We start from the raw sequence: 26859 nt of genomic DNA on the forward strand, positions 1-26859 counted from the left end.
TACTGCCCCACTTTCAATCTTCCAGGTTCCTCTTGCACACAAGCCTCTTTTTCCATTCTCAATCTCTTTCAGCAACCTCTTCATGCCTACATTTTTTTTTCCCCTCTTCAAAAAAGCCTCTCTAAACCTTCAATTTCCCATCTACCAGGTAATGATCTGACATCCCACCAGCTGCCCCTCTCAATACATACACAACCAAGAGCAAATAATTCAATTAATGCCAGGTTTCCATTACCTTTACTCACCCATGTATGTCCATCTTTTCAAACCATGTAGTCCTGATTACCAGTCCTTTTTCAGTACACAAGTCCACAAGCTGTTTACCATTTTCATTCACATCACTTTGTACCTTATGCTCCCCAATCATACCCTCAACTGCCACATTACCCATTCCAGCATTCACATCATCCATCACTAACGATCAGTCCCTTGTATCAAGTTGAGGGTATAATTGGTGTATGTGGGGTATTAAGTGTTATGAATGGAAATGGTGAAGAGCTTGTGGAGTAATGTGCTGAAAAAAGACCTGTGTTTGGGAATACCTGGTTTAAAAAGATAAATACACAATTACATTTATGTAAGTAGGAAAGATGGTCAACAGGCATTATTAGATTACGTGTAAGAGAGAGACTTCTGGATGTAAATGTGCTGAGAGGGGCAGCTGATGGAATGTCTGATCACTACCTCGTGGAGGTAAGGATGAAGATTTGTAGATGTTTTCGAAAAAGGAGAGACAACGTCAGGGAGAAGAGAGTGGTGAGAGTATGTGAGCTTGGAAAGGAGACGTGTGAGAAGAAATACCAGGAAACATTAAGTGTACAATAACAAAAGGTGAGAGAAAATAAAGTGAGGGGAGTGGGTGAGGAATGGCAAGCATTTAAGGTAGCAGTGATGGCATGTGCAAGAGAGGCATGTGGCATGCGAAAGGTGGGAGGTGGATAGATTAAAAAAGGGTAGCAAGTAGTGGGATGAAGTAAAGTTGCTAATGAAAGAGAAAAGGGAGGCATTTGGGTGGTACTTACAAGGAAGGCATGCACATTATTGGGAGAAGTAGAAGAGAAAGCAGCAGGATGTTAAGAGGAAGGTGCATGGGCTGAAAAAAAAAAGGGCAAATAAGAGATAGGGGTGATCCTTAAATTTTAGGGAGAATAAATAGATGTTTTGTAAGGATGTAAATAATGTGTGAAAGACAAGAGAACAAATGGGAACATTTGCGAAAAGGGTCAAGGGAGGAAGTGAATGTGTTTGATGAAAGGGTGGTATATGTAATGTGTTTGAGTCAGGGTGGCATGCAAAGTGAAAGTGTCATGGAGGGTGATTGGTGAAGAGAGAGAATATGGTGAAAGCCTAACCACTACATCATGGAGATCCATCTCCTAAAATACATTATCCTCTCAAGTTCATCGACTCTCTCTTTCCTTCCTCACTTGCCCCTTTTTTCAGCTCTCATAACTTTGGCTAAACCTAACACCATTTCCTGTTGTACTTCTCAGTCACTCTTACTCCCTCCAGACAGATACAGCCTGTACACTTCTCTTTCCTCTTTCACTACCAAACTGATCTCCACATTCCACCAATGACTACCCTTTCTCATATGCCTATATCTAAACTTGTGCAATTCTTACACTTCAGCATCACTTCAAGAAATACCTTCCACACCTTCCAGCACACACACTTACTTAATCTTTCCTAGTATCTCTGCAAACAAGTCATTTTTTCAAGCCTACTTACTTTAACATTCATTTCAACAAAAGTGAATCAAACACTACACCTTCCCCAACTCTCTAAGATTTCACATCAATAACTTCTTTACGCAGACAATTAACACAATTCATTTAGTGTCGACCAATAAACCTTACTCGACTAAGTATACTATTGGGTTAATATTTTCCTGAGCTATATAACCTCAACCATTAATTCTCTTTCAACACACAACTTGATATGCTTTTATTCGCTATTACATCCACCAGGGATCCCATACCCCCACCAACAATATTTTAAATTGCCACACCACCCACGCTTGCCTTCCCTAGCACTAAGCCAAGGCACTTGCTCAACCACACATACATGCATTACCTACTTCCTTCATCCTCTCCCTACTTTTGGGGAATACACATGATTAATCATACAACTCAATACTCAATTTTCATAGTAACCCACATTAACAATGAGCTCACTTTTCACAAGCTTTGACAATCTCACAACTCGTTCCACAACAAAACAGCCAACAAGACTTCTTTCTCTCACTTTCTAATTCACCTTAAACTCCCCTCAATCTGTAGCCTCATACAACGTGCTAGTGATATGCAGGGAGTGATATTTCTCCCCATTAAGATAATCAATGTAATGTGTTATTTTTCAATAAAAAAAAGTAAAACTAGTAACAACATTAATATCCCAAGAGTGAATAGGAATAACTGTTGAACACCATGAAGACCATTTACCAACAACAAATAAGAGAAGCTGCAAGCTAAATCCTGAGAGCCTCTAAATCACACCTAAACATGAGAAAGCGCCAAGCTAAACCCTAAGTAATATTAAGAAAGTGTACACCTACTGCAAAGGATATCCCCTTTTCACATATGATATTCACCCTCTCGTTTATAACTGCAGGGCAAACGTAGGATAAGAAGAAACATTCTAAGTCTAAAACAAAAAAATGACACTGCCTGTGCCAATGGACACCTATGGCGAAATAATCCCTACATAAAATTAGTAAAACAAAAGAGTAATAAAAAATACAAATAATCCCTTAATAAAATTACAACACATCAAAGTATACTCACTATATATTTTTCTAGGCTTTTTCCGAAGACAAGAGGCAACATAGGCTTCAAGTTCTCTTAACGTTGATGGTTTTAAAGTTTCAAAATCTATTTCAATTTCATCTGGATTGGAATCCCTTAGTGAAGGTTCTCTGGTCTGAATGATATGCACCACTCGTCCCAGTTTGTCACCTGTCAAAGATTAAAAATCATGAGTAATTAATACATTTCTTTATCAAATGCTGAAAAGACAACTACATAACTATCAAGTCTTGTGCAACAAGTCACCCCCCATTTCCAATCACTGTTCTTTTTATTCCCCTTATCTTTTTTTTTTTTTTTTTTTTGCTGTCTCCCGCGCTTGCGAGGTAGCGCAAGGAAACAGACGAAAGAAATGGCCCAACCCACCCCCATACACATGTATATACATACGTCCACACACGCAAATATACATACCTACACAGCTTTCCACGGTTTACCCCAGACGCTTCACATGCCCCGATTCAATCCACTGACAGCACGTCAACCCCGGTATACCACATCGCTCCAATTCACTCTATTCCTTGCCCTCCTTTCACCCTCCTGCATGTTCAGGCCCCGATCACACAAAATCTTTTTCACTCCATCTTTCCACCTCCAATTTGGTCTCCCTCTTCTCCTCGTTCCCTCCACCTCCGACACATATATCCTCTTGGTCAATCTTTCCTCACTCATTCTCTCCATGTGCCCAAACCATTTCAAAACACCCTCTTCTGCTCTCTCAACCACGCTCTTTTTATTTCCACACATCTCTCTTACCCTTACGTTACTTACTCAATCAAACCACCTCACACCACATACTGTCCTCAAACATTTCATTTCCAACACATCCACCCTCCACCGTATAACCCTATCTTTAGCCCATGCCTCGCAACCATATGATTTTGTTGAAACTACTATATGCCTTGCATTCTATATATTTTTTGCCTCTGAGAAACTGCTTGAGCTACCCTCTGCCACTGTAACTGTCAAAGGTGAGGCACTACAGAATAAGCAGCACTGTAGTCCTCAAATTACATGGAGAGTAAAAGAGACAAGCGATTGGGGGTACTGGCTCCAACTGTTAAAGAAATGACTGGTGAAAGTAGAAGTAGAGAACATAGAGAAATTTACAAGTTATAATGTGCATGTGCTGGGGAACTCGGGAAACTCCAATTCCCTGTGGCAAGGGTATGGACAGAAAATAGAAATGGTGAATGCGGGTCATAGGAGGGTGTGGAAGGGGATGTGAAATGGACAGGAATGAACAAAAATCATCAGGAAGCCAAAAAAAAGGATGTGCAATTGTGCTATCACCATAAGAACAGGAGGTTTTTACCAAACATGTATAGAATACATCAAAAATAGTGAGGATGAAAGAAAAGATTGAGAATGTGAAGCATGCATGGGTATGTGTATATGCACCTGTGAATATGAAGACTGTGCAAGGTTATGATGAAATGAAGCATTTCTGAGGAAATTTGAACAATTGTATAAATTGGTGTAAGGTGAGAAAGGTGGTTGCAATGGGTGATATGAATGTGAATGTGGTGAAAATAGTGAGATAAGTGGTAAATGGGGTGTACCTGAAGTAAATGAGAAGGTTGTGGATGTCTGTCTTACAAGGGGTATATTTCTTGCAAACACCTTTCTTCAGCACAAGACGATCCACTAACATGCATGGATGAGAAATGAAGGATGCGGATAACAAAATGGTTTCACTAATTATGCGGTAGTCCATGAATGACTGAGAAAGACTGAGCTGGATACTTGAGGTGCGAGAGGATTCTTTGGAGATCCTGACTATTCTGCAGTTCTTGTGGAGGTAAGAAGTAGAGATATGGCACAGGGAAGAATGGAGAGGTAAAAGTGTTGGCATGGGAAAAGTTGAATCAGAAACGATGCATGGAGGTGCAAGGGTGACAACATTTCGATGAAAGTTCAGTAAATGTAGGGATACAGTCATGTGCGAATGTGGTGGATAAGATGTTTAGATAGAGTCTTGTTAAAGGTAGTAGAAATAGTAGCTGGATACATGACTGTGACATATAAAAGTAACAGGAAATGCACAGTGGATGCATGAGATTAGAAAAAGCGTATGGTACAGTGACTGTAAAGAATGTACCAATGGAAATTTAGCAAAGGAGGAAAGATTATTGTACATGTCAGAAGAAAGTAAAGAGGCTGATACAGGGAGGCAAAATGAGACTAAATGATGATTTTGGAAAAAAGTTTAAAGAAAATGGAAGTTTAGCAAAGGAGGAAAGATTATTATACGTGTCAGAAGAAAGTAAAGAGGCTGAATCAGGGAGGCAAAATGAGAGTAGATGAAGATTTTGGAAAACAGTTTAAAGAAAATAAGAAATTGTACTGGAAAGAGGTAAAAAAGGACAGTGGTGGATGTAAGAGTGGAAATGTAAATGTATATGGGGGAGTTGCTTAATCAAAAGGAGGAGATGAAAGGAAGACGGAGAGAGTATTTTGAAGAACTGATGAATGTGGGAGAAGGGGAGGCAGCAATTGTTACATGCTTGGGTATGTATGATGGAAGGGAAAGGAAACAGAAAGTAGGGAAGGCACCTGCAGTGGATAGGATAACAGCTGAAACATGGAGGAGAAAGTGTGATATAGTGAATACATTTGATATGTAATTCAGCAAGGAAGCAGAAGGTTGTGCCTGAGAACTGGGTGAATAGAGTGATAAAAAGACTGAATAAACTGTAAGTAAGAAGCAAGGGGGTTTCTGGAAACATAGGGTATGTAAGGATCAGATTTTTGCAGAGAAAATAACAAAAAAAAGTAAATAGCAAAGGTAAAAAGATATAAGCAGCTTCAGTGAAGTACAGAGAAAGCTTAAGACAGTCAAGTGGAATGCTTTCAAAGATGTGGAGATGTATCATCCACAAACAGGCTTGTCACAAGCCACAATCCATCTCTGCATCCCCTTTCCCTCATTTTGCATTCACTTCTCATCACTATCTATCTACCTACCTACCTATCTATCTACACTTCTGATGCCTGTTCCCATCTGGAACTCCCTGAAGGGGATGGTCACAAAAATAAGAGTTTCCATAATTAGTGAACTCCTGTGCTGCTTTCTTAGCCTTTGCTTCCTCACCCTTAACAGGCCAATGGCAAAGGGCAACTCTAGTGCAGACTGTGTAGAGGCTCCTGCCTACATCCTAACTACTACTACCTAATACTCCAACCCAATGTTTCCACCTACAACTCCTCTCTTTCACTCCATGCACATATGTTAAAAAAGGCACAGCAACATCACGCAGCCCAGCCTTACACCCACAATCATATCAAAACCTTTGCTTATCTCTCCATCCACTCTTACACATGCATCTGTTACTCTCTACAAAAATTTTCACACCATCCAACAATTGTCCCCCTGACCCATGTATCCTAACACATCCCATAAAGCATTCCACCTGACTCTGGCGTGTGCTTTCTCCATATCCATTACAGGATGCATTCATCTTCTTACCTTTCATTTGATACTTTCCAGAGTCATTTTCATCAAAAAAAATCTGATCCACACATCCTCTTCCTTTCTGAAGACCCTTTGCTCCTAAGTTATTTTGCAATCAATCATTCTCATTACATCATCAATAAATCCTCTTGCATACACTTTTCCCGAGATACTTAAGACATTTTTTTTAAATTATACTTTGTCCCTGTCTCCCGCGTTAACGAGGTAGCAAAAGGAAACAGACGAAAGAATAGCCCAACCCACCCACATACACATGTATATACATACATATCCACACACACATATACATACACAGACATACACATATATACACACTGGAAAGGATAAAAATTTTGCGCGTGATCAAGATATTCCTACGAGTCCATGGGGAAAATGAAACATGATAAGCTCCCAAGTGCACTTTCATGTAATAATCACATCATCAGGAAGACACAAGAGGAATATAAGTCAGTTGATATACATCGAAGAGATGAAGCTAGGATGCCATTTGGTAAACATGTGATTGTCCAAAACATGTTTTGGACAATCACATCTTTACAAAATGGCGTCCTAGCTTCGTCTCTTCGATGTATATCAACTGACATATATCTCTCTCATGTCTCCCTGATGATGTGATTATTACAAAATGCACTTGGGAACTTATCAGGTTTCATTTTCCCTGTGGACTCATAGCAATATATACACATGTACATAATTCATACTTGCTGCCTTTATTCATTCCAGTCGCCACCCCGCCACGCATGAAATGACAACCCCCTCCCCCCACATGCGCGTGAGGTAGCGCTAGGAAAAGACAACAAAGGCCACATTCATTCACAATCAGTCTTTAGCTGTCATGTATAATTCAACGAAACAACAGCTACCTTTCCACATCCAGGCCCCACACAACTTTCCATGGTTTACCCCAGACGCTTCACATGCCCTGGTTCAATACATTGACAGCACATAGACCCCGGTATAACACATCGTTCCAGTTCACTCTATTCCTTGCACGCCTTTCACCCTCCTGCATGTTCAGGCCCGGATTGCTCAAAATCTTTTTCACTCCATCCTTCCACCTCCAAACTAGTTTCCCACTTCTCCTCATTCCCTCCACCTCTGACACATATATCCTCCTTGTCAATCTTTCCTTACTCATTCTCTCCAAGTGACCAAACCATTTCAATACACCCTCTTCTGCTCTTTCAACCACACTCTTTTTATTACCACACATCTCTCTCACCCTTTCATTACTTACTCCATCAAACCACTTCACACCACATATTGTCCTCAAACATCTTATTTCCAGCACATCCACCCTCCTCCGCACAACTCTATCTATAGCCCATGCCTCGCAACCATACAACATTGTTGGAACCGCTATTCCTTCAAACATACCCATTTTTGCTTTCTAAGATAATGTTCTCGACTTACAAACATTCTTCAAGGCTCCCAGAATTGTCGCCCCCTCCCCCACCCTATGACTCACTTCCGCTTCCATGGTTCCATCCACTTCCAAGTCAACTCCCGAATATCTAAAACACTTTATATCCTCCTGTTTTTCTCCATTAAGACTTACCTCCAAATTGACTTGTCCCTCAACGCTAATGTACCCAATAACCTTCCTCTTATTCACACTTACTCTTGGCTTTCTTTTTTCACACACTTTACCAAACTCAGTCATCAGTTTCTGCAGTTTCTCACCATTATCAGCCACCAGCGCTCTATCATCAGCAAACAACTGACTCACTTCCCAAGCCCTCTCATCCACAAAAGACTGCATACTTGCCCCTCTCTCCAAAACTCTTGCATTCACCTCCATAACAACCCCATCCATAAACAAATTAACCAACCATGGAGACATCACGCACCCATGCCGCAAACCTACATTCACTGGGAACCAATCACTTTCCTCTCTTCCTACTCGTACACATGCCTTGCATCTTCGATAAAAACTTTTCACTGCTTCTAGCAAATTACCTCCCACAGAGCATCTCTATCAACTCTATCATATGCCTTCTCCAGATCCATTTATGCTACATACAAATCCATTTGCTTTCATAAGTATTTCTCACATACATTCTTCAAAGCAAACACCTGACCCACACATTCTCTACCACTTCTGAAATCTGATGCTCTGTACATGCCTCTACCCTCTCAATCAATACCCTCCCATACAATTTCCCAGGAATACTCAACAAACTTATACCTCTGTAATTGGAGCACTCACCTTTATCCCCTTTGCCTTAATACAATGGCACTCTGCATGCATTCCACCAATCCTCAGGCGCTTCACCAAGTCATGCATACACTGAATATCCTTACCAACCAGTCAACAATACAGTCACCCCTTCTTAATAAATTCCACTGCGATACCATCCAAACCCGCAGCCTTGCCGGTTTTTATCTTCTGCAAAGCTTTTACTACCTCTTCTCTGTTTACCAAATCATTCTCCATAACTCTCTCACTTCGCACACCACCTCAACCAAAACACTCATATCTGCCACTCTATCATCTAACACATTCAACAAACCTTCAAAACACTCACACCATCTCCTTCTCACATCACCACTACTTGTTATTACCTCCCCATTAGCCCCCTTCACTGATGTTCCCATTTGATCTCGTCTTACGCACTTTATTTACCTACGTCCAAAACATCTTTTTATTCTCCCAAAAATTTAATAATACTGTCTCACACCAACTCTCATTTGCCCTCTTTTTCACCTCTTGCACCTTTCTCTTGACCTCCTGGAAGGAGGTAAATAAAGTGCGTACGACAAGGGGGCAAATGGGAACTTCAGTGAAGGGCGCAAATGGGGAGGTGATAACAAGTAGTGGTCATGTGAGAAGGAGATGGAGTGAGTATTTTGAAGGTTTGTTGAATGTGTTTGATGATAGAGTGGCAGATATAGGGTGTTTTGGTCGAGGTGGTGTGCAAAGTGAGAGGGTTAGGGAAAATGATTTGGTAAGCAGAGAAGAGGTAGTAAAAGCTTTGCGGAAGATGAAAGCCGGCAAGGCAGCAGGTTTGGATGGTATTGCAGTGGAATTTATTAAAAAAGGGGGTGACTGTATTGTTGACTGGTTGGTAAGGTTATTTAATGTATGTATGACTCAGGGTGAGGTGCCTGAGGATTGGCGGAATGCGTGCATAGTGCCATTGTACAAAGGCAAAGGGGATAAGAGTGAGTGCTCAAATTACAGAGTTGTGTGCAGGAGGATGGATGTGCTGGAAATGAGATGTTTGAGGACAATGTGTGGTGTGAGGTGGTTTGATCGAGTGAGTAACGTAAGGGTAAGACAGATGTGTGGAAATAAAAAGAGCGTGGTTGAGAGAGCAGAAGAGGGTGTTTTGAAGTGGTTTGGCCACATGGAGAGAATGAGTGAGGAAAGATTGACCAAGAGGATATATGTGTCAGAAGTGGAGGGAACGAGAAGTGGGAGACCAAATTGGAGGTGGAAAGATGGAGTGAAAAAGATTTTGTGTGATCGGGGCCTGAACATGCAGGAGGGTGAAAGGAGGGCAAGGAATAGAGTGAATTGGATCGATGTGGTATACCAGGGTTGACGTGCTGTCAGTGGATTGAATCAGGGCATGTAAAGCGTCTGGGGTAAACCATGGAAAGCGGTGTAGGTATGTATATTTGCGTGTGTGGACGTATGTATATACATGTGTATGGGGGTGGGTTGGGCCATTTCTTTCGTCTGTTTCCTTGCGCTACCTCGCAAACGCGGGAGACAGTGACAAAGTATAATAAAAATAAAATAAAAAAAGTTTGTTGAGTATTCCTGGTAAATTATATGGGAGGATATTGATTGAGAGGGTGAAGGCATGTACAGAGCATCAGATTGGGGAAGAGCAGTGTGGTTTCAGAAGTGGTAGAGGATGTGTGGATCAGGTGTTTGCTTTGAAGAATGTATGTGAGAAATACTTAGAAAAGCAAATGGATTTGTATGTAGCATTTATGGATCTGGAGAAGGCATATGATAGAGTTGACAGAGATGCTCTGTGGAAGGTATTAAGAATATATGGTGTGGGAGGCAAGTTGTTAGAAGCAGTGAAAAGTTTTTATCGAGGATGTAAGGCATGTATACGTGTAGGAAGAGAGGAAAGTGATTGGTTCTCAGTGAATGTAGGTTTGCGGCAGGGGTGTGTGATGTCTCCATGGTTGTTTAATTTGTTTATGGATGGGGTTGTTAGGGAGGTGAATGTAAGAGTTTTGGAAAGAGGGGCAAGTATGAAGTCTGTTGGGGATGAGAGAGCTTGGGAAGTGAGTCAGTTGTTGTTCGCTGATGATACAGCGCTGGTGGCTGATTCATGTGAGAAACTGCAGAAGCTGGTGACTGAGTTTGGTAAAGTGTGTAAAAGAAGAAAGTTAAGAGTAAATGTGAATAAGAGCAAGGTTATTAGGTACAGTAGGGTTGAGGGTCAAGTCAATTGGGAGGTGAGTTTGAATGGAGAAAAACTGGAGGAAGTGAAGTGTTTTAGATATCTGGGAGTGGATCTGGCAGCGGATGGAACCATGGAAGCGGAAGTGGATCATAGGGTGGGGGAGGGGGCGAAAATTCTGGGAGCCTTGAAGAATGTGTGGAAGTCGAGAACATTATCTCGGAAAGCAAAAATGGGTATGTTTGAAGGAATAGTGGTTCCAACAATGTTGTATGGTTGTGAGGCGTGGGCTATGGATAGAGTTGTGCACAGGAGGATGGATGTGCTGGAAATGAGATGTTTGAGGACAATGTGTGGTGTGAGGTGGTTTGATCGAGTAAGTAACGTAAGGGTAAGAGAGATGTGTGGAAATAAAAAGAGCGTGGTTGAGAGAGCAGAAGAGGGTGTTTTGAAATGGTTCGGGCACATGGAGAGAATGAGTGAGGAAAGATTGACCAAGAGAATATATGTGTCGGAGGTGGAGGGAACGAGGAGAAGAGGGAGACCAAATTGGAGGTGGAAAGATGGAGTGAAAAAGATTTTGTGTGATCGGGGCCTGAACATGCAGGAGGGTGAAAGGAGGGCAAGGAATAGAGTGAATTGGAGCGATGTGGTATACCGGGGTTGATGTGCTGTCAGTGGATTGAATCAAGGCATGTGAAGCGTCTGGGGTAAACCATGGAAAGTTGTGTAGGTATGTATATTTGCGTGTGTGGACGTATGTATATACATGTGTATGGGGGTGGGTTGGGCCATTTCTTTCGTCTGTTTCCTTGCGCTACCTCGCAAACGCGGGAGACAGCAAAGAAAAAAAAAAAAAAAAAAAAAATCTCCCACTCATTTGCACTATTTCCCTACAAAAATTGTCCAAATGCCTCTCTCTTCTCTTTCACTAATAACCTTACTTCTTCATCCCACCACTCACTACCCTTTCTAATCTGCCCACCTCCCACGATTCTCATGCTACAAGCATCTTCTGTGCAAGCCATCACTGCTTCCCTAAATACATCCCATTCCTCCCCCACTCCTCTTACAACCTTTGCTCTCATCTTCTTCCATTCTGCACTCAGTCTCTCCTAGTACTTCCTCACACAAGTCTCCTTCCCAGCTCACTTACTCTCACCACTCTCTTTACCTCAACACTTTCTCTTCTTTTCTGCAAAAATCTACAAATCTTCACCTTCACCTCCACAAGATATGATCAGGCATCCCTCCAGTTGCACCTCTCAGCACATTAACATCCACAACTCTCTCTTTTTTACACACTTATATTTATTTTTTTTATTTTGTTTTGTCGCTGTCTCCTGCATTAACGAGGTAGCACAAGGAAACAGACAAAAGAATGGCCCAACCCACCCACATACACATGTATATACATACACGTCCACACACGCAAATATACATACCTTTTCATCACAACGTATACATATATATACATACACAGACATATACATATATACAAATGTACATAATTCATACTGTCAGCACTGTATCATCAGCGAACAACTACTGACTCACTTCCCTAGCTCTCTCATCCCCAACAGACTGCATACTAGCCTCTCTTTCCAAAACTCTTTCATTCAACTCCCTAACAACCCCATCCATAAACAAATTAAACAACCATGGAGACATCACACACCAATGCCGCAAACCTACATTCACTGAGAACCAATCACTTTCCTCTCTTCCTACACATACACATGCCTTACATCCTCGATAAAAACTTTTTACTGCTTCTAACAACTTGCCTCCCACACCATATATTCTTAATACCTTCCACAGAGCATCTCTATCAACTCTATCATATGCCTTCTCCAGATCCATAAATGCTACATACAAATCCATTTGCTTTTCTAAGTATTTCTCACATACATTCTTCAAAGCAAACACCTGATCCACACATCCTCTACCACTTTTGAAACCACACTGCTCTTCCCCAATCTGATGCCCTGTACATGCCTTCACCCTCTCAATCAATACCCTCCCATATAATTTACCAGGAATACTCAACAAACTTATACCTCTGTAATTTGGAAAAATAAGAAAGTATTCTATCAACTGAGAATTCAAAGAAACTGGAAATGTAATTGAAGATGTACTTTCAGGAAGGATAGCATCAATCCTCTTTGTAATCATGATTCTTCTTTTTGTCATAGTTGTTTGCCATTTCCCACATTCGTGAGGTAGCCCCAGGAGAAAAAAAAAAAAAAAAAAAAAACCTCATTAATCCACATCCGTTGTCTAGTCGTCATGTGTACTGCAACAAAACCACAGCCCCTATCCAAAACCAGGCCCCACAGACCTTTCCCTGGTTCAGTTCACCAACAGATCATCCCAATATACCAAGCTGCTCCAATTCACTCAATATCATGCACAACTTTCACACTCCTACAAGTTCAGGCACCAAGCAATCTAAGCAATCAAATCTTTTACACTCCATCCTTCAGTCTCCAACTTGCTTTCTCCTTGTCCCTCATTTTTTAACTTGCATGTCCTCTATGACAACCTCTCCTCTCTCATTCTCTCTATGTCCAAACCATTTTAATACACCCTCTTTAGCTCCCTCTTCTTACTGCCACATTTTTCACTTACCCTTTTATTACTTACTTGATAAAAGCACCTCACACCACAAGTTGGTCCTCAAACATACAATCTTTAACACACACTCTGCCTGTGGCCTGTTAAGGGGGGAGGCACGATAGGTTAAGCGGCGGCGCTGGAATTCTTTAATTATGGAGAGACTGTTGCCGTGGCCACCCCTTTGAGGGAGCTCCAATTGGAACAGGCATCAAATATGTAGACAGATGGATAGACAGACATACACCCTCCTCTGCACATTCTAATCTACATCCCACGTCTTGCATTCATACAACATTGTTGGGACTACTATACTTCCAAACATAACAATTTTGAAAATCCAAGATAACAACCTCTCTTTCCACACATTCCTCAATGACCCAAGAACTCACCCACCCCATGACACTTCCACTTTCATGGGTCCACTCACTGCCATGTCTTCACAACCACATCTTCTCAATTCCAACTCACACTCCAACTAACCTGCCTCTCTGCACCGTTTAACCTGATAACCTTACATTTAACTACATTTACTCTTCATCTCCTCCTTTACATCCACTTGCAAACTCAGTCATCAACTTCTGTAGTTCTTACCTGAATCTGCCATCAGTGCTGTCATCAGCAAATATCAACTAACAGGCACCCTCACCACCTACAGACTGCACAAGGGTCCTTCTCTCCAAGATCATTGCATTTACCTTCCTCACCAACCCACCAAAAAAGATTAAACAGCCATAGTGACATTAAATACTGTGACACAGACAAAGTTTCATCTGGAACCATCTGCTCTCCTCTCTCCCTACTCACACATATGACTTACATTCTGGATATAAACTTCTCACAGCTTTCCCTTAACATATGCTTTCTCCATAACCATAAAGGCCAATTGCAAATCCTTTCATTTCTCAATCATTTATTCTTTAAAACAAACACCTGATCTACACATCTTATAATACAGATGAACCCACACTGTTCCTATCCACTCGCCATTCTCCAATACAACTTACCTGGCACACTCATCTAAGTTATACCTCTACAGACTGAACAATCACCTTTGTCCCTGTCACTCTAATACAATGGCACTTACATGCACCTAACTATGATCCATCTATACACTAAAAATCTGAACTTACCAATCAACAACACACTCACCATTTCAATACCAATTCAACTGCAATGCCATCTACTCCAGCCATCTTGCCATATTTCATCTTGAGGCCTTCATCACCTCATCTCTCTTCACACCATTTTCCATGGGTCTCTCAATTCACATTTTTCCCTAATCAAACACCCTGCATCTGACACCCTATCATCCGACACATTTAACAATCTTTCAAAAGACTCACTCCATCTCCTCCTCATCTGATCACTACTGGTACCACCTACCCATTTGCCCCATTCACCAATGTTCCCTTTCATTCTCTTTTCTCACACTTTAAGCTCCTCTCAAACCATTTTCTTATTCTCCCTGAAGTTTACATAAACTCACTCACCCCAATTCTCATTTGTCCTCTTTTTTAATCCCCACATCTTTCTCTTGTTCTTTAATTTGTTTATGGATGGGGTTGTTAGGGAGATGAATGCAAGAGATTTGGAAAGAGGGGTAAGTATGAAGTCTGTTGGGGATGAGAGAGCTTGGGAAGTGAGTCAGTTGTTGTTCGCTGATGATACAGCGCTGGTGGCTGATTCATGTGAGAAACTGCAGAAGCTGGTGACTGAGTTTGGTAAAGTGTGTGAAAGAAGAAAGTTAAGAGTAAATGTGAATAAGAGTAAGGTTATTAGGTACAGTAGGGTTGAGGGTCAAGTCAGTTGGGAGGTAAGTTTGAATGGAGAAAAACTGGAGGAAGTAAAGTGTTTTAGATATCTGGGAGTGGATCTGGCAGCGGATGGAACCATGGAAGCAGAAGTGAATCATAAGGTGGGGGAGGGGGCGAAAATCCTGGGAGCCTTGAAGAATGTGTGGAAGTCGTGAACATTATCTCTGAAAGCAAAAATGGCTATGTTTGAAGGAATAGTGGTTCCAACAATGTTGTATGGTTGCGAGGCGTGGGCTATGGATAGAGTTGTGTGCAGGAGGGTGGATGTGCTGGAAATGAAATGTTCGAGGACAATATGTGGTGTGAGGTGGTTTGATCGAGTAAGCAATGTAAGGGTAAGAGAGATGTGTGGAAATAAGAAGAGCATGGTTGAGAGAGCAGAAGAGGGTGTTTCAAAATGGTTTGGTCACATGGAGAGAATAAGTGAGGAAAAATTGACCAAGAGGATATATGTGTCAGAGGTGGAGAGAACGAGGAGAAGTGGGAGACCAAATTGGAAGTGGAAAGATGGAGTGAAAAAGATTTTGACTGATCGGGGCCTGAACATGCAGGAGGGTGAAAGGCGGGCAAGGAATAGAGTGAATTGGATCGATGTGGTATACCGGGGTCAACATGCTGTCAATGGATTGAATCAGGGCATGTGAAACGTCTGTGGTAAACCATGGAAAGTTCTGTGGGGGCTGGATGTGGAAAGGGAGCTGTGGTTTCGGGCATTATTGCATGACAGCTAGAGACTGAGTGTGAACGAATGGGGCCTTTGTTGTCTTTTCCTAGCGCTACCTCGCACACATGAGGGGGGAGGGGGATGTTATTCAATGTGTGGCGAGGTGACGATGGGAATGAATAAAGGCAGACAGTGTGAATTGTGTGCATGTGTATATATGTATGTGTCTGTGTGTATATATTTGTGTACATTGAGATGTATGGGTATGTATATTTGCGTGTGTGGATGTGTATGTATATACATGTGTATGGGGGTGGGTTGGGCCATTCCTTGTCTGTTTCCTTGCACTACCTCGCTAACGCGGGAGACAGGGATCAAGTACAATAAGAAAAAAAATAAGAAAATAATCAGTTTCCTGCATTAGTGAGGTTGTGCCACGGAACAGACAAAGAATAGCCCATCCACTCATATACACATGTACATACATAAATGCCTATACATACACATATACATATATATACATATCAACATTCAGATTCATAGACATATACATATATACACAAGTTCATATTAATATTTGCCAGCCTTCATCCATGCCTGTCGCTACCCTGCCACACTAGAAACAGCATCCCTACCCCCAAGCTTCAGTGAGGTAGCGCCAGGATGCCCTTAATTAGGGCCTCAGTTGCCCATGCTTTTCCCTGGGGATAGGGGAGAAAGAATACTTCCCACGTATTCCCTGCGTGTCGTAGAAGGCGACTAAAAGGGGAGGGAGCGGGGGGCTGGAAATCCTCCCCTCTCGTTTTTTTTTTTAATTTTCCAAAAGAGGGAACAGAGAATTGCGCCAGGTGAGGGTATTCCCTCAAAGGCCCAGTCCTCTGTTCTTAATGCTACCTCGCTAATGCGGGAAATGGCGAATAGTTTGAAAGAAAGAAGAAAAAAGAAAAAGTTGCCCATGCTGTCTCAGCAAGAAAAAAATATTGAATATGTTTAAAATACACAAAAGAAGTAAAATCAAATACTGCTCTGATGTATGGTAACCTATCCAGCAGCATAAAATAGATCAGAGATAGAATATCAAAACACTTTACAAGTAAAATCAATGGACTAGAAAATAAAAACTCCTAAGAAAGACAAAGAAATGGAACTCTATAGCACTGAAAGACACAATTTATGACAAATAATGATAATACCAAACAACAAATAAAGGACTGAAAGAGCAACATCCTAAACCTAAAAATCTCAGCAAGGTAGATATAGAACCATCAGAGCAAATATAATACATAGAAATACATCAAAAAAGCACCAGCTGGAAGACTAGATAAGATGAAAGATTCTTTGCTGAAGACAATTTCAGATGAATCTTGAACAGACAGCTACACTGAGAAAAACAGCATTGATCAACAAGCATGACATGTGATGAGCATAAAAGTGGTGGAAGAGAGGAACAGCATTATGCAATAAACAGGTACGGCAGTAATAACCATGCACTATCCCAACTATCAGGCAAAATGTCATCCTAGGTGATGTTTGCATGTACACAGCTCCTAAATTATCAATCTCCTACATTTTTTTTTTTTTTTAATTTTCCAAAAGAGGGAACAGAGAATTGCGCCAGGTGAGGGTATTCCCTCAAAGGCCCAGTCCTCTGTTCTTAATGCTACCTCGCTAATGCGGGAAATGGCGAATAGTTTGAAAGAAAGAAGAAAAAAGAAAAAGTTGCCCATGCTGTCTCAGCAAGAAAAAAATATTGAATATGTTTAAAATACACAAAAGAAGTAAAATCAAATACTGCTCTGATGTATGGTAACCTATCCAGCAGCATAAAATAGATCAGAGATAGAATATCAAAACACTTTACAAGTAAAATCAATGGACTAGAAAATAAAAACTCCTAAGAAAGACAAAGAAATGGAACTCTATAGCACTGAAAGACACAATTTATGACAAATAATGATAATACCAAACAACAAATAAAGGACTGAAAGAGCAACATCCTAAACCTAAAAATCTCAGCAAGGTAGATATAGAACCATCAGAGCAAATATAATACATAGAAATACATCAAAAAAGCACCAGCTGGAAGACTAGATAAGATGAAAGATTCTTTGCTGAAGACAATTTCAGATGAATCTTGAACAGACAGCTACACTGAGAAAAACAGCATTGATCAACAAGCATGACATGTGATGAGCATAAAAGTGGTGGAAGAGAGGAACAGCATTATGCAATAAACAGGTACGGCAGTAATAACCATGCTCTATCCCAACTATCAGGGCAAAATGTCATCCTAGGTGATGTTTGCATGTACACAGCTCCTAAATTATCAATCTCCTACATACCTTACCATGTACATTCAAAAGATTTACAACCTTGTAAAGTGACCACTCATATCTGTTTTAATCAACTTTATATAATAGCACTATACATGCACATTACCATTCCTAAAGTACTTAACCTTGGGCTATAAGAATGATGATCAGTGTGACTAACTAATCAACAGCACTATCATGCCCATTCTTGAGGAACTTCATTACAATCCCATCTACTCCCGCCACTTTCCTAAGGTCATCTTGTGCACGACTTTCACTACTTTCTATCAATACCATACCATATGCCGTGAATCTATCACTCAATAAACCACCTCATTCCAAACACATCATATCCACCTCCCTATTATCTAACTCATTCAACAGTCCTTCAAAATTCATTACTTAAGCCATCTCCTTTCACCCTCTTCATTGATAGATACCACTTTCCTATTCATTCTACTCCCTGTTACCATGAACAGTTCCCTTTTTCTTATGCTCACCTTCCAATTTTTTTCATATTCATCAATAATTGCTCACAATCTCTCATTATCCCACTTCATCTTTCTCTTGCCCTCCTGAAGTTATCCAACAAAAGTAAATGTAGTAATAATGGCACTGCAACCAAGACACATGATCAATGCCTTTTTATAAAACAAAAGATATATGGTGTGACTTGTGTCAGAGTCCTTAAAATCAACAATAAATAAATCATCCTACATATGGTGTGACTTGTGTCAGTCCTTAAAATCAACAATAAATAATCAACTTACCAGGAAGTTTATTTATATCTAAACTAAGTTGCCTCTTCTCATCATATGACATAGGTTTGGCATTGTCCTCATCTTCAGAATCGAAGACTAAGCCAGGAGCTCCACCAGCTGTCTTTTTCTTAGATTTACTGGCGTTGGACCGTTGTCTCTTTTGTTTGTTGTTGCTGGTTTTATTTTTCTTAGGTTTAGGAGGAACTGGGCCAGGGGGTGGCACAGTGGTTGGTGCTACAGTGGAAGCAACAGCAGCTACAGCAGGAGTGTTCTGATTTACCATGGGCGCTGAAGTGATTGGGATGTTAGGTAACTCTGCAAGCATTTTTTCTCGGTCTTTACTTTTCTTTTTTGTCTTTTTCTTCTTTTCTTTCCCTCTTCTTAGTGACTCTTCAACTAATAACTGAAAAGACACATTTATATTCATTAAATATTAATGAAATTCTTCTCAAATACACCCATAAATTTTACCATAACAGAAAAAAAAATGTACAACAAAGATGAAACAATAATCTACAAGAAGTATTTATTACCCTCACTTGTCTTTGTGAGATATGAATGCAGAAATATGCATAGAATGGTCTAATAACAGTAAAGAGTTTACATGAATTTATTTGAAATGGTCAATAAGATCATTCATGTATTCAACATAAGCTATGAGAATATGCGAGAAACATTAAAATATTAGTGTGTGCACGCACGTGTGTGTGTGTGTGTGTGTGTGTGTGTGTGTGTGTGTGTGTGTGTGTGTGTGTGAGGGGTTGATCAACTGCATGAGGAAACAGAGCAAGGATGCACGAGGGAAAACAATGAACTAGGCAATTCGCATATGATATGATTTCAACAGAAGATATATGTTTCAACTGCGCATCTATTATTTTGGGTTTTGATAAGATCAGTAAAATAAATTTCACACAAAAAAATACTCTTTTGTGGGTAAATGCCTTTCCTACTTTTACAAGCGAGCCTCAGGAATAAACAAATAGCAACTTCATTTGAACATAGCTAGTCTCTGGCTGTCAATTAAAATCTACCGAACATCAACACCAAAAGCCCCTTATTACTGGTACTATTCCATAGTTTACCTTGATGCTCCAGTTCAGCCTAATGACCTTATGAAGCCTCCTAAACACCATATTGCTCCTCTTCTTGTATCCAATGAATACCTCTGGCCCAACTAAAAGCTCAGAATTTGATACTATAGTTCTGCATGCTTCTATCTTCTCAGTCTCCTCTTTCCCTTGCTCCCTCTCCTCCTAACAATTAGAATATCTTTGGTCATTCTCTTTACTCAACCTCACAGAGAATCTCTTTTATCACTTTTTTTTCCTCAATCTTATAGAATATCTTTTGTCACTCTATTCAATCTCACATAAAATCTCTTTTGTGACTCTCTCTACTCATCTTACATAGAATCTCTTTCATCACTCTTTCCTCAATCTTACATAGCATCTCTTTTGTCACTCTCTTTACTCAATCTCACATAGAATCTCTTTTATTACTCTTTCCTCAATCTTACATAGAATCTCTTTTGTCACTCTCTTTACTCAATCTCATATAGAATCTCATTTGTCATTCTCTTTACTCAATCTCACATAGAATCTCTTTTGTCATTTTCTTTACTCAATCTTTCACAATCTCTTTTGTCAATCTTACTCAATCATACATACAATCTTTGTCACTCTATTTACTCAATCTCACATAGAATCTCTTTTGTCATTCTCTTTACTCAATCTCACATAGAATCTCTTTTGTCATTCTCTTTACTCAAATCTCACATAGAATCTCTTTTGTCATTCTCTTTACTCAATCTCACATAGAATCTCTTTTGTCATTCTCTTTACTCAATCTCACATAGAATCTCTTTTGTCATTCTCTTTACTCAATCTCACATAGAATCTCTTTTGTCATTCTCTTTACTCAATCTTACATAGAATCTCTTTTGTTATTCTCTTTACTCAATCTTACATAGAATCTCTTTTGTTATTCTCTTTACTCAATCATACATAGAATATTTGTCACTCTCTTTACTCAATCTTACATAGCATCTCTTTTGTCACTCTCTTTACTCAATTTCACATAGAATCTCTTGTCATTCTCTTTACTCAATTCCACATAGAATCTCTTCTGTCATTCTCTTTCCTCAATCTTACATAGCATCTCTTTTGTCATTCTATTTACTCAATCTTACATACAATCTCTTTTGTCATTCTCTTTACTCAATCATATATAGAATATATGTCACTCTCTTTACTCAATCTTACATAGCATCTCTTTCGTCACTCTCTTTACTCAGTCTTAAATAGAATCTCTTTTGTTATTCTTTCCTCAATCTCACAATATGCCAAAATCATTTCAGGACACTCTAGTTGGCTTTCTTAATCAGACCAACTTAACTATCATCACTATCACATTCGATTTCCTAAACATTCAATCAGGTATATCATAAAATTCAAGCAGGGTGCTTTATCCCATAATTCTTTTAAATCATACTCTAAAAATATATTTACTTAGTTTTGAAGTTTTCTTAAATTTAGGGTATATAAAAGCCACTGTATATATTCACAAGTGGTGAAAAAAGTTCAATGGAAGACAATATACTTAACTTTAGGTACCAAGAGATAAATTCCAATTATCTATGTAATTATACATGCTTTACCCACTGGATCAATGTACCTTCCTTCTTACTGTGACTTCATATAAACTACATTAATGCGGTTGTGATGTAAAATGAGAAGTCATTGCCAGTTACATTAATGCATTAAGAGAAAATTCCATCATAACAAAAGTGGGTCCAAACCAAGCATTTTTCCTTATTACTAATTTTGAAGAGAAAGAAAAATCATACAAACAAAATAAATGCTGCTGTATCAATCAAAACTATACTCGCTATAATATACATCCTGAATCGGACAAACACAATTACCGTCTGCCAAAATACAATAAAGGTCACATGATCCTTGGCCACCTTAAAACCTGATGCCTGCTTTTCATATACTGCTGCTATTGCTGTCCATGGTTAACACTGTTAATACTGTGCACTCTAGTCCCAACGGCATTACATACTCATTCAGTTGTGACATATTCATGAATTGAGTTTTGCAAATGCGTTTAAAAGTTTCAAAAGCAATTGCCAGTGCCTTTAAATATTCGAAAGCACTTTCAATATCAAAAAACACTTTGTTTTCCTGCATTAGCAGGCTTGTGAACATCATAAACCGATTAAGCCACCCAACAGAGAATTCACATCGTTCCTCTATTTCCATAAGGTAACAAAACTGCACGGCTTTCTTCATAATAAGAGGTCCAAAAAGTGGCTTACCTTCACTGCGTTGCTGTTCGAGCCACTCGAAAAGAACACTGTCTAACTCAGGAAACTTGGACTTTATATTCTTTCTTTTTCCCAAGGCCTTTGTTAGAATCAGTCTCAGACCCACAGGAAGGTAGATGAGCGGCTCAGCGCTCAGCGTGGAAAGTGGCCTATTAATAAGTGCTGCTGAATCGATCAAAACAATATTTATTGTAATACATACAAGAATAAAAAACATTTCATAAATGCAAGAAAAGTAAGGATGGAAGTGCCAAAAAGAATGCAAACTAAAGTAAGTGTGACAAAGCTGCAGAGCTATCCTCAATACACGACTTCTCATTTTTCCTTCATAATTAACTTTGTTAGCCATTTCCTGCATTAGCAAAGTAGTGTCAGGAACAGACACATAATGCCTCATTTGGTTCACATCCACTCCCTACCCATCATGACTTCTGATACTCAGAAAAAATTTGTTACAATAAACAGTGTTGCAGTAGTTTATATTCCAGCCACATGGCTGTCTTGTAGTACTTAGCAAAACAGTATGCATGAGCACAAGGCATTCTAGTGTAAATCAATGACTCACTGTGTAGTACCATGCTCATGCTTTAAACTTGATATAAACAATTATCTCTTGTTTTTCTGTTTCTAAGAGACTTCTCACACTTGTGTTCATTACTGATTCTACCATATCATGGTAATAACAGTGAGGTGATCATGTTCGATTAATTCATTCTGTGCAGCATGGATTATACCATAACCTCCCTGTTGCAAACAGATGAAACAAAAAATGACTAAATTTTTGCAAATTAACCTTAGAAAATACAAGAAAAACTTTTAACCACGAAAAAATTATAGAGAAATAAAACTAAAAGACAATATCACCTAAACACTATGACCAGTGCCACAAACTCACCTTAGTGACAGCAGAGGGCGGCAGTATTATGCATTTGTCTACTTTCAACCAACTGACAAATAGGTATAAAGGCCAATTTGCATCTACACTTCTGGTAAGAAAAGTATCTTACCACATTTTGTGAGAAACAATACAAAACCACAACTTCAAGAAATGCCCATCAGCCTGCTCTCAGACTGGTTGCCCTGCCTCCATGACAGTTTAAAATATTGATTACAAGTGACATTTTCTGTCATTTGCCATAATAAATGTTACAACGATTTCATTTTTGAATGGTAATAACTATAAAGCGGGAATATCATAATTACTAAAAGAGAATTTGTCTAACAAGAAAAAACAATCCAAGAAAACACTACTTTCTTACCGAGCGTATACTACTAGTTATATAAATCCTTAACAAATCAAGAACTATAAAATCAAATAAACTTACATGCCCTGTGATGGTGAAAGAGAGGAGCAGACACTTAAGATATATGTCTCCAGACATCACTTATATTGTTTTCAAAAGCACTCTTACTATAGATACTCAGTACAATTATAAGACCCTTTCCAGCACATTATATGTGATCTACCATTTTACCAAGTCTAATACAAATCTATATATCACAAACCATAAATCAAAACATAAATTTTACTGTCTGAGCATGAGATGGATAGCAAATTATGACTGAAGACCTTTTCTTTTATAAAAGAATCAAGGCCTGTAGCAACTAATGGTTATTAAAGCAACCCCATTGGCATGCTTTTATAAATGCCACCTCTAAAATTACAAAAGTTAGGTCCATCACAAAATCAGCAACCCGTGAAACACAGTTCCAGCACAAAAATGGTCCATAAAATATGGCATGCAACATATTTACTTTGGTTGTTAAAAATCAACCAGAGATAACCTCCCTCTACCTGTATCATCCCTGTTATTTTTTTACATACTTTTAGGTACTTCCATCTCTACATCATGAAACATTACTGAATGCTTTTCAATACTTGTATCTGCTTGTTTTGTACATGTTTGTCAAATGTATTAGGCAGTGACATTCATCTGAGCATTCTCATTTTTTTTACTTTCACGTGACAACAAACGACACAGCTCTATGGTATCAAGCTACTAACTTGTTTTTGAATTAGCTTCAGTAAAAGGACAAGGGGAATGAGTGGGATTTGAAGATTTTCTAAAATTTGAAGATAAAGAATTAGGAAAAGACTTAGATGAACAACTAGAGGAAGAATTACAAGAAGATTTGGGTAAAAAATGAACAGGAGGAGGTGGAGTAAATACTATGAAGACACAGTCAGTGGTTAGCATTCCTGACCATAACACATTCACAGGCCACCCAGGGACTAGCGCACAGGTTAAAATTTTCCTTGCAGCAGCCAGTCCACCCCTATGAGTTTGACAATAAAATGGGAACCTGGTTGAGAGAGAGAGAGAGAGAGAGAGAGAGAGAGAGAGAGAGAGAGAGAGAGAGAGAAGAGAAGAGAAGAGAAGAGAAGAGAAGAGAAGAGAAGAGAAGAGAAGAGAAGAGAAGAGAAAAGAGAAGAGAAGAGAAGAGAAGAGAAGAGAAAAGAGAAGAGAAGAGAAGAGAAGAGAAGAGAAGAGAAGAGAAGAGAAGAGAAGAGAAGAGAAGAGAAGAGAAGAGAAGAGAAGAAAAGAAAAGAAAAGAAAAGAAAAGAAAAGAAAAGAAAAGAAAAGAAAAGAAAAGAAAAGAAAAGAAAAGAAAAGAAAAGAAAAAAGAAAAGAAAAGAAAAGAAAAGAAAAGAAAAGAAAAGAAAAGAGAAGAGAAGAGAAGAGAAGAGAAGAGAAGAGAAGAGAAGAGAAGAGAAGAGAAGAGAAAAGAAGAGAAGAGAAAAGAGAAAAGAGAAGAGATGAGAAAAGAGAAGAGATGAGAAAAGAGAAGAGAAGAGGAAAGAGAAGAGAAGAGGAAAGAGAAGAGAAGAGGGAAGAGAAGAGAAAAGAAGAGAAAAGAGAAGAGATGAGAAAAGAGAAGAGATGAGAAAAGAGAAGAGAAGAGAAGAGAAGAGGAAAGAGAAGAGAAGAGGGAAGAGAAGAGAAGAGAAGAGAAGAGAAGAGAAGAGAAGAGAAGAGAAGAGAAGAGAAAAGAAGTGAAGATATAGATAGAGAGAGATAGAGAGAGTTAGAAGAGGGGAAGAAGAGAAAGAAGAAAGAAGAGAGAGAGGAGAGAGAAGAGAGGAGAGAGAAGAGAGAGCCCAAGCATGGTCAGTCTGTGGCCCAGCAACTCCAATGGTCCTGCACATTTTACATCTGACTCCATTAGTTATCAGCAATAAGGTGCCAAAATCAGTTTACACTGCAGCCAAGCTTATTATATTCAGCTGTATTTTAGCCCTTCAGGATGTCATCCAAAAAACCAAGAGGTGCAGAAGATGGTGTTGGTGCTAGTAAGCGTAAGCATAAAACAGTAATGAAACTTGAATAGGTGGTTACTAGAAAAATCAGATAAAAGAACTTCTATATAAAGACTTTGTGTGAGTACTCTTAAGATCAGATGGTCAATTGTGTACGACTTAGGGGTTAATGTCTGTTTTCCGGCATTTTCTGTGATACAGCAATGGCCAGGTCCCAAGTTTGCTGAAACAGGAAGTGGTGATCGGGTATCATAAATAATATCTATACAACTATATGTATATCTTATACTCGATCGCTGTCTACCGCATCACAAGGTGGCGCCAGGAAATAGATGAAGAACAACCCATCCATTAATATACACATATAAACATCCACACATACATGTACTTATACATATATACATATCAATATATACTATGATAAGAGTTGACAAAGATGCTCTGTGGAAGGTGTTAAGAGTATATGGTGTGGGAGGAAAGCTGCTACAAGCAGTGAAGTTTTTATCAAGGATGTAAGGCATGAATACGAGTAGGAAGAGAGGAAAGTGGCTGGTTCCCAGTGAATGTCGGTTTGCGACAGGGGTGCATGATGTCTCCATGGTTGTTTAATTTGTTTATGGATGGAGTTGTTAGGGAGGTGAATGCAAGAGTTTTGGAGAGAGGGGCAAGTATGTAGTCTGTTGTGGATGAGAGGGCTTGGGAAGCGAGTCAGTCGTTGTTCGCTAATGATACAGCGCTGGTGGCTGAATCTGGTAAGAAACTGCAGGAGCTGGTGACTACTGAGTTTGGTAAAGTGTGTGAAAGAAGAAAGCTGAGAGTACATGTGAATAAGAGAAAGGTTCAGTAGGGCTGAGGGACAAGTCAATTGGGAGGTAAGTTTGAATGGAGAAAAACTGGAGGAATTGAAGTGTTTTAGATATCTGGGAGTGGATACAGCAACAGATGGAACCATGGAAGCAATAGCGAGTCACAGGGTGGGGGAGGGGGCAAAGGTTTTGGGAGTGTTGAAAAATATATGGAAGGCCAAAATGTTATCTCAAGAGAGCAAAAATGGGTATGTTTGAAGAAAATAGTGGTTCCAACAATGTTTTATGGTTGCGAGACATGGGCTATAGATAGGGTTGTGTGGAGGATGGATGTGTTGAAAATGAGATGTTTGAGGAAAATAGTGTTGAGGTGGTTTAATCAAGTAAGTAATGAAAGGGTAAGAGAGTTGTGTGGGAATAAAAAGAAAGTGGTTGAGAGAGCAGAAGACAGAGTATTGAAATGGTTTGGTCACATGGAGAGAATGAGTGAGGAAAAATTGACAAAAGAGGATATATGTGTCAGAGGTAGAGGAAACGAGAAGTGGGAGACCAAATTGGAGGTGGAAGGATGGTGTGAAAAGATTTTGAGCGATCCGGGCCTGAACATAAAAGAGGGTGAAAGGCGCGTAAGGAATAGAGTG

The 26859-nt window shown here is 39.5% G+C and overlaps 1 protein-coding gene across 21 annotated transcripts in view; it reads right to left on the reverse strand.

Annotated features, from left to right (window-relative positions):
• LOC139748637 (uncharacterized) overlaps positions 1 to 26859 on the reverse strand; it is a 615583-nt gene that overhangs the window by 276866 nt on the left and 311858 nt on the right. For all 21 annotated transcript variants that reach the window (XM_071661860.1, XM_071661846.1, XM_071661861.1 and 18 more), the window contains 2 exons: positions 18832 to 19225; positions 2787 to 2957 (listed from right to left, as the gene is read on the reverse strand). In XM_071661860.1, coding sequence (XP_071517961.1) covers positions 2787 to 2957; positions 18832 to 19225 — 565 coding nt within the window. The remainder of the gene's footprint in view (positions 1 to 2786; positions 2958 to 18831; positions 19226 to 26859) is intronic.

Source organism: Panulirus ornatus, chromosome 5, assembly GCF_036320965.1.
Source record: "Panulirus ornatus isolate Po-2019 chromosome 5, ASM3632096v1, whole genome shotgun sequence".
NCBI classification, from domain to species: Eukaryota; Metazoa; Arthropoda; class Malacostraca; order Decapoda; family Palinuridae; genus Panulirus; species Panulirus ornatus.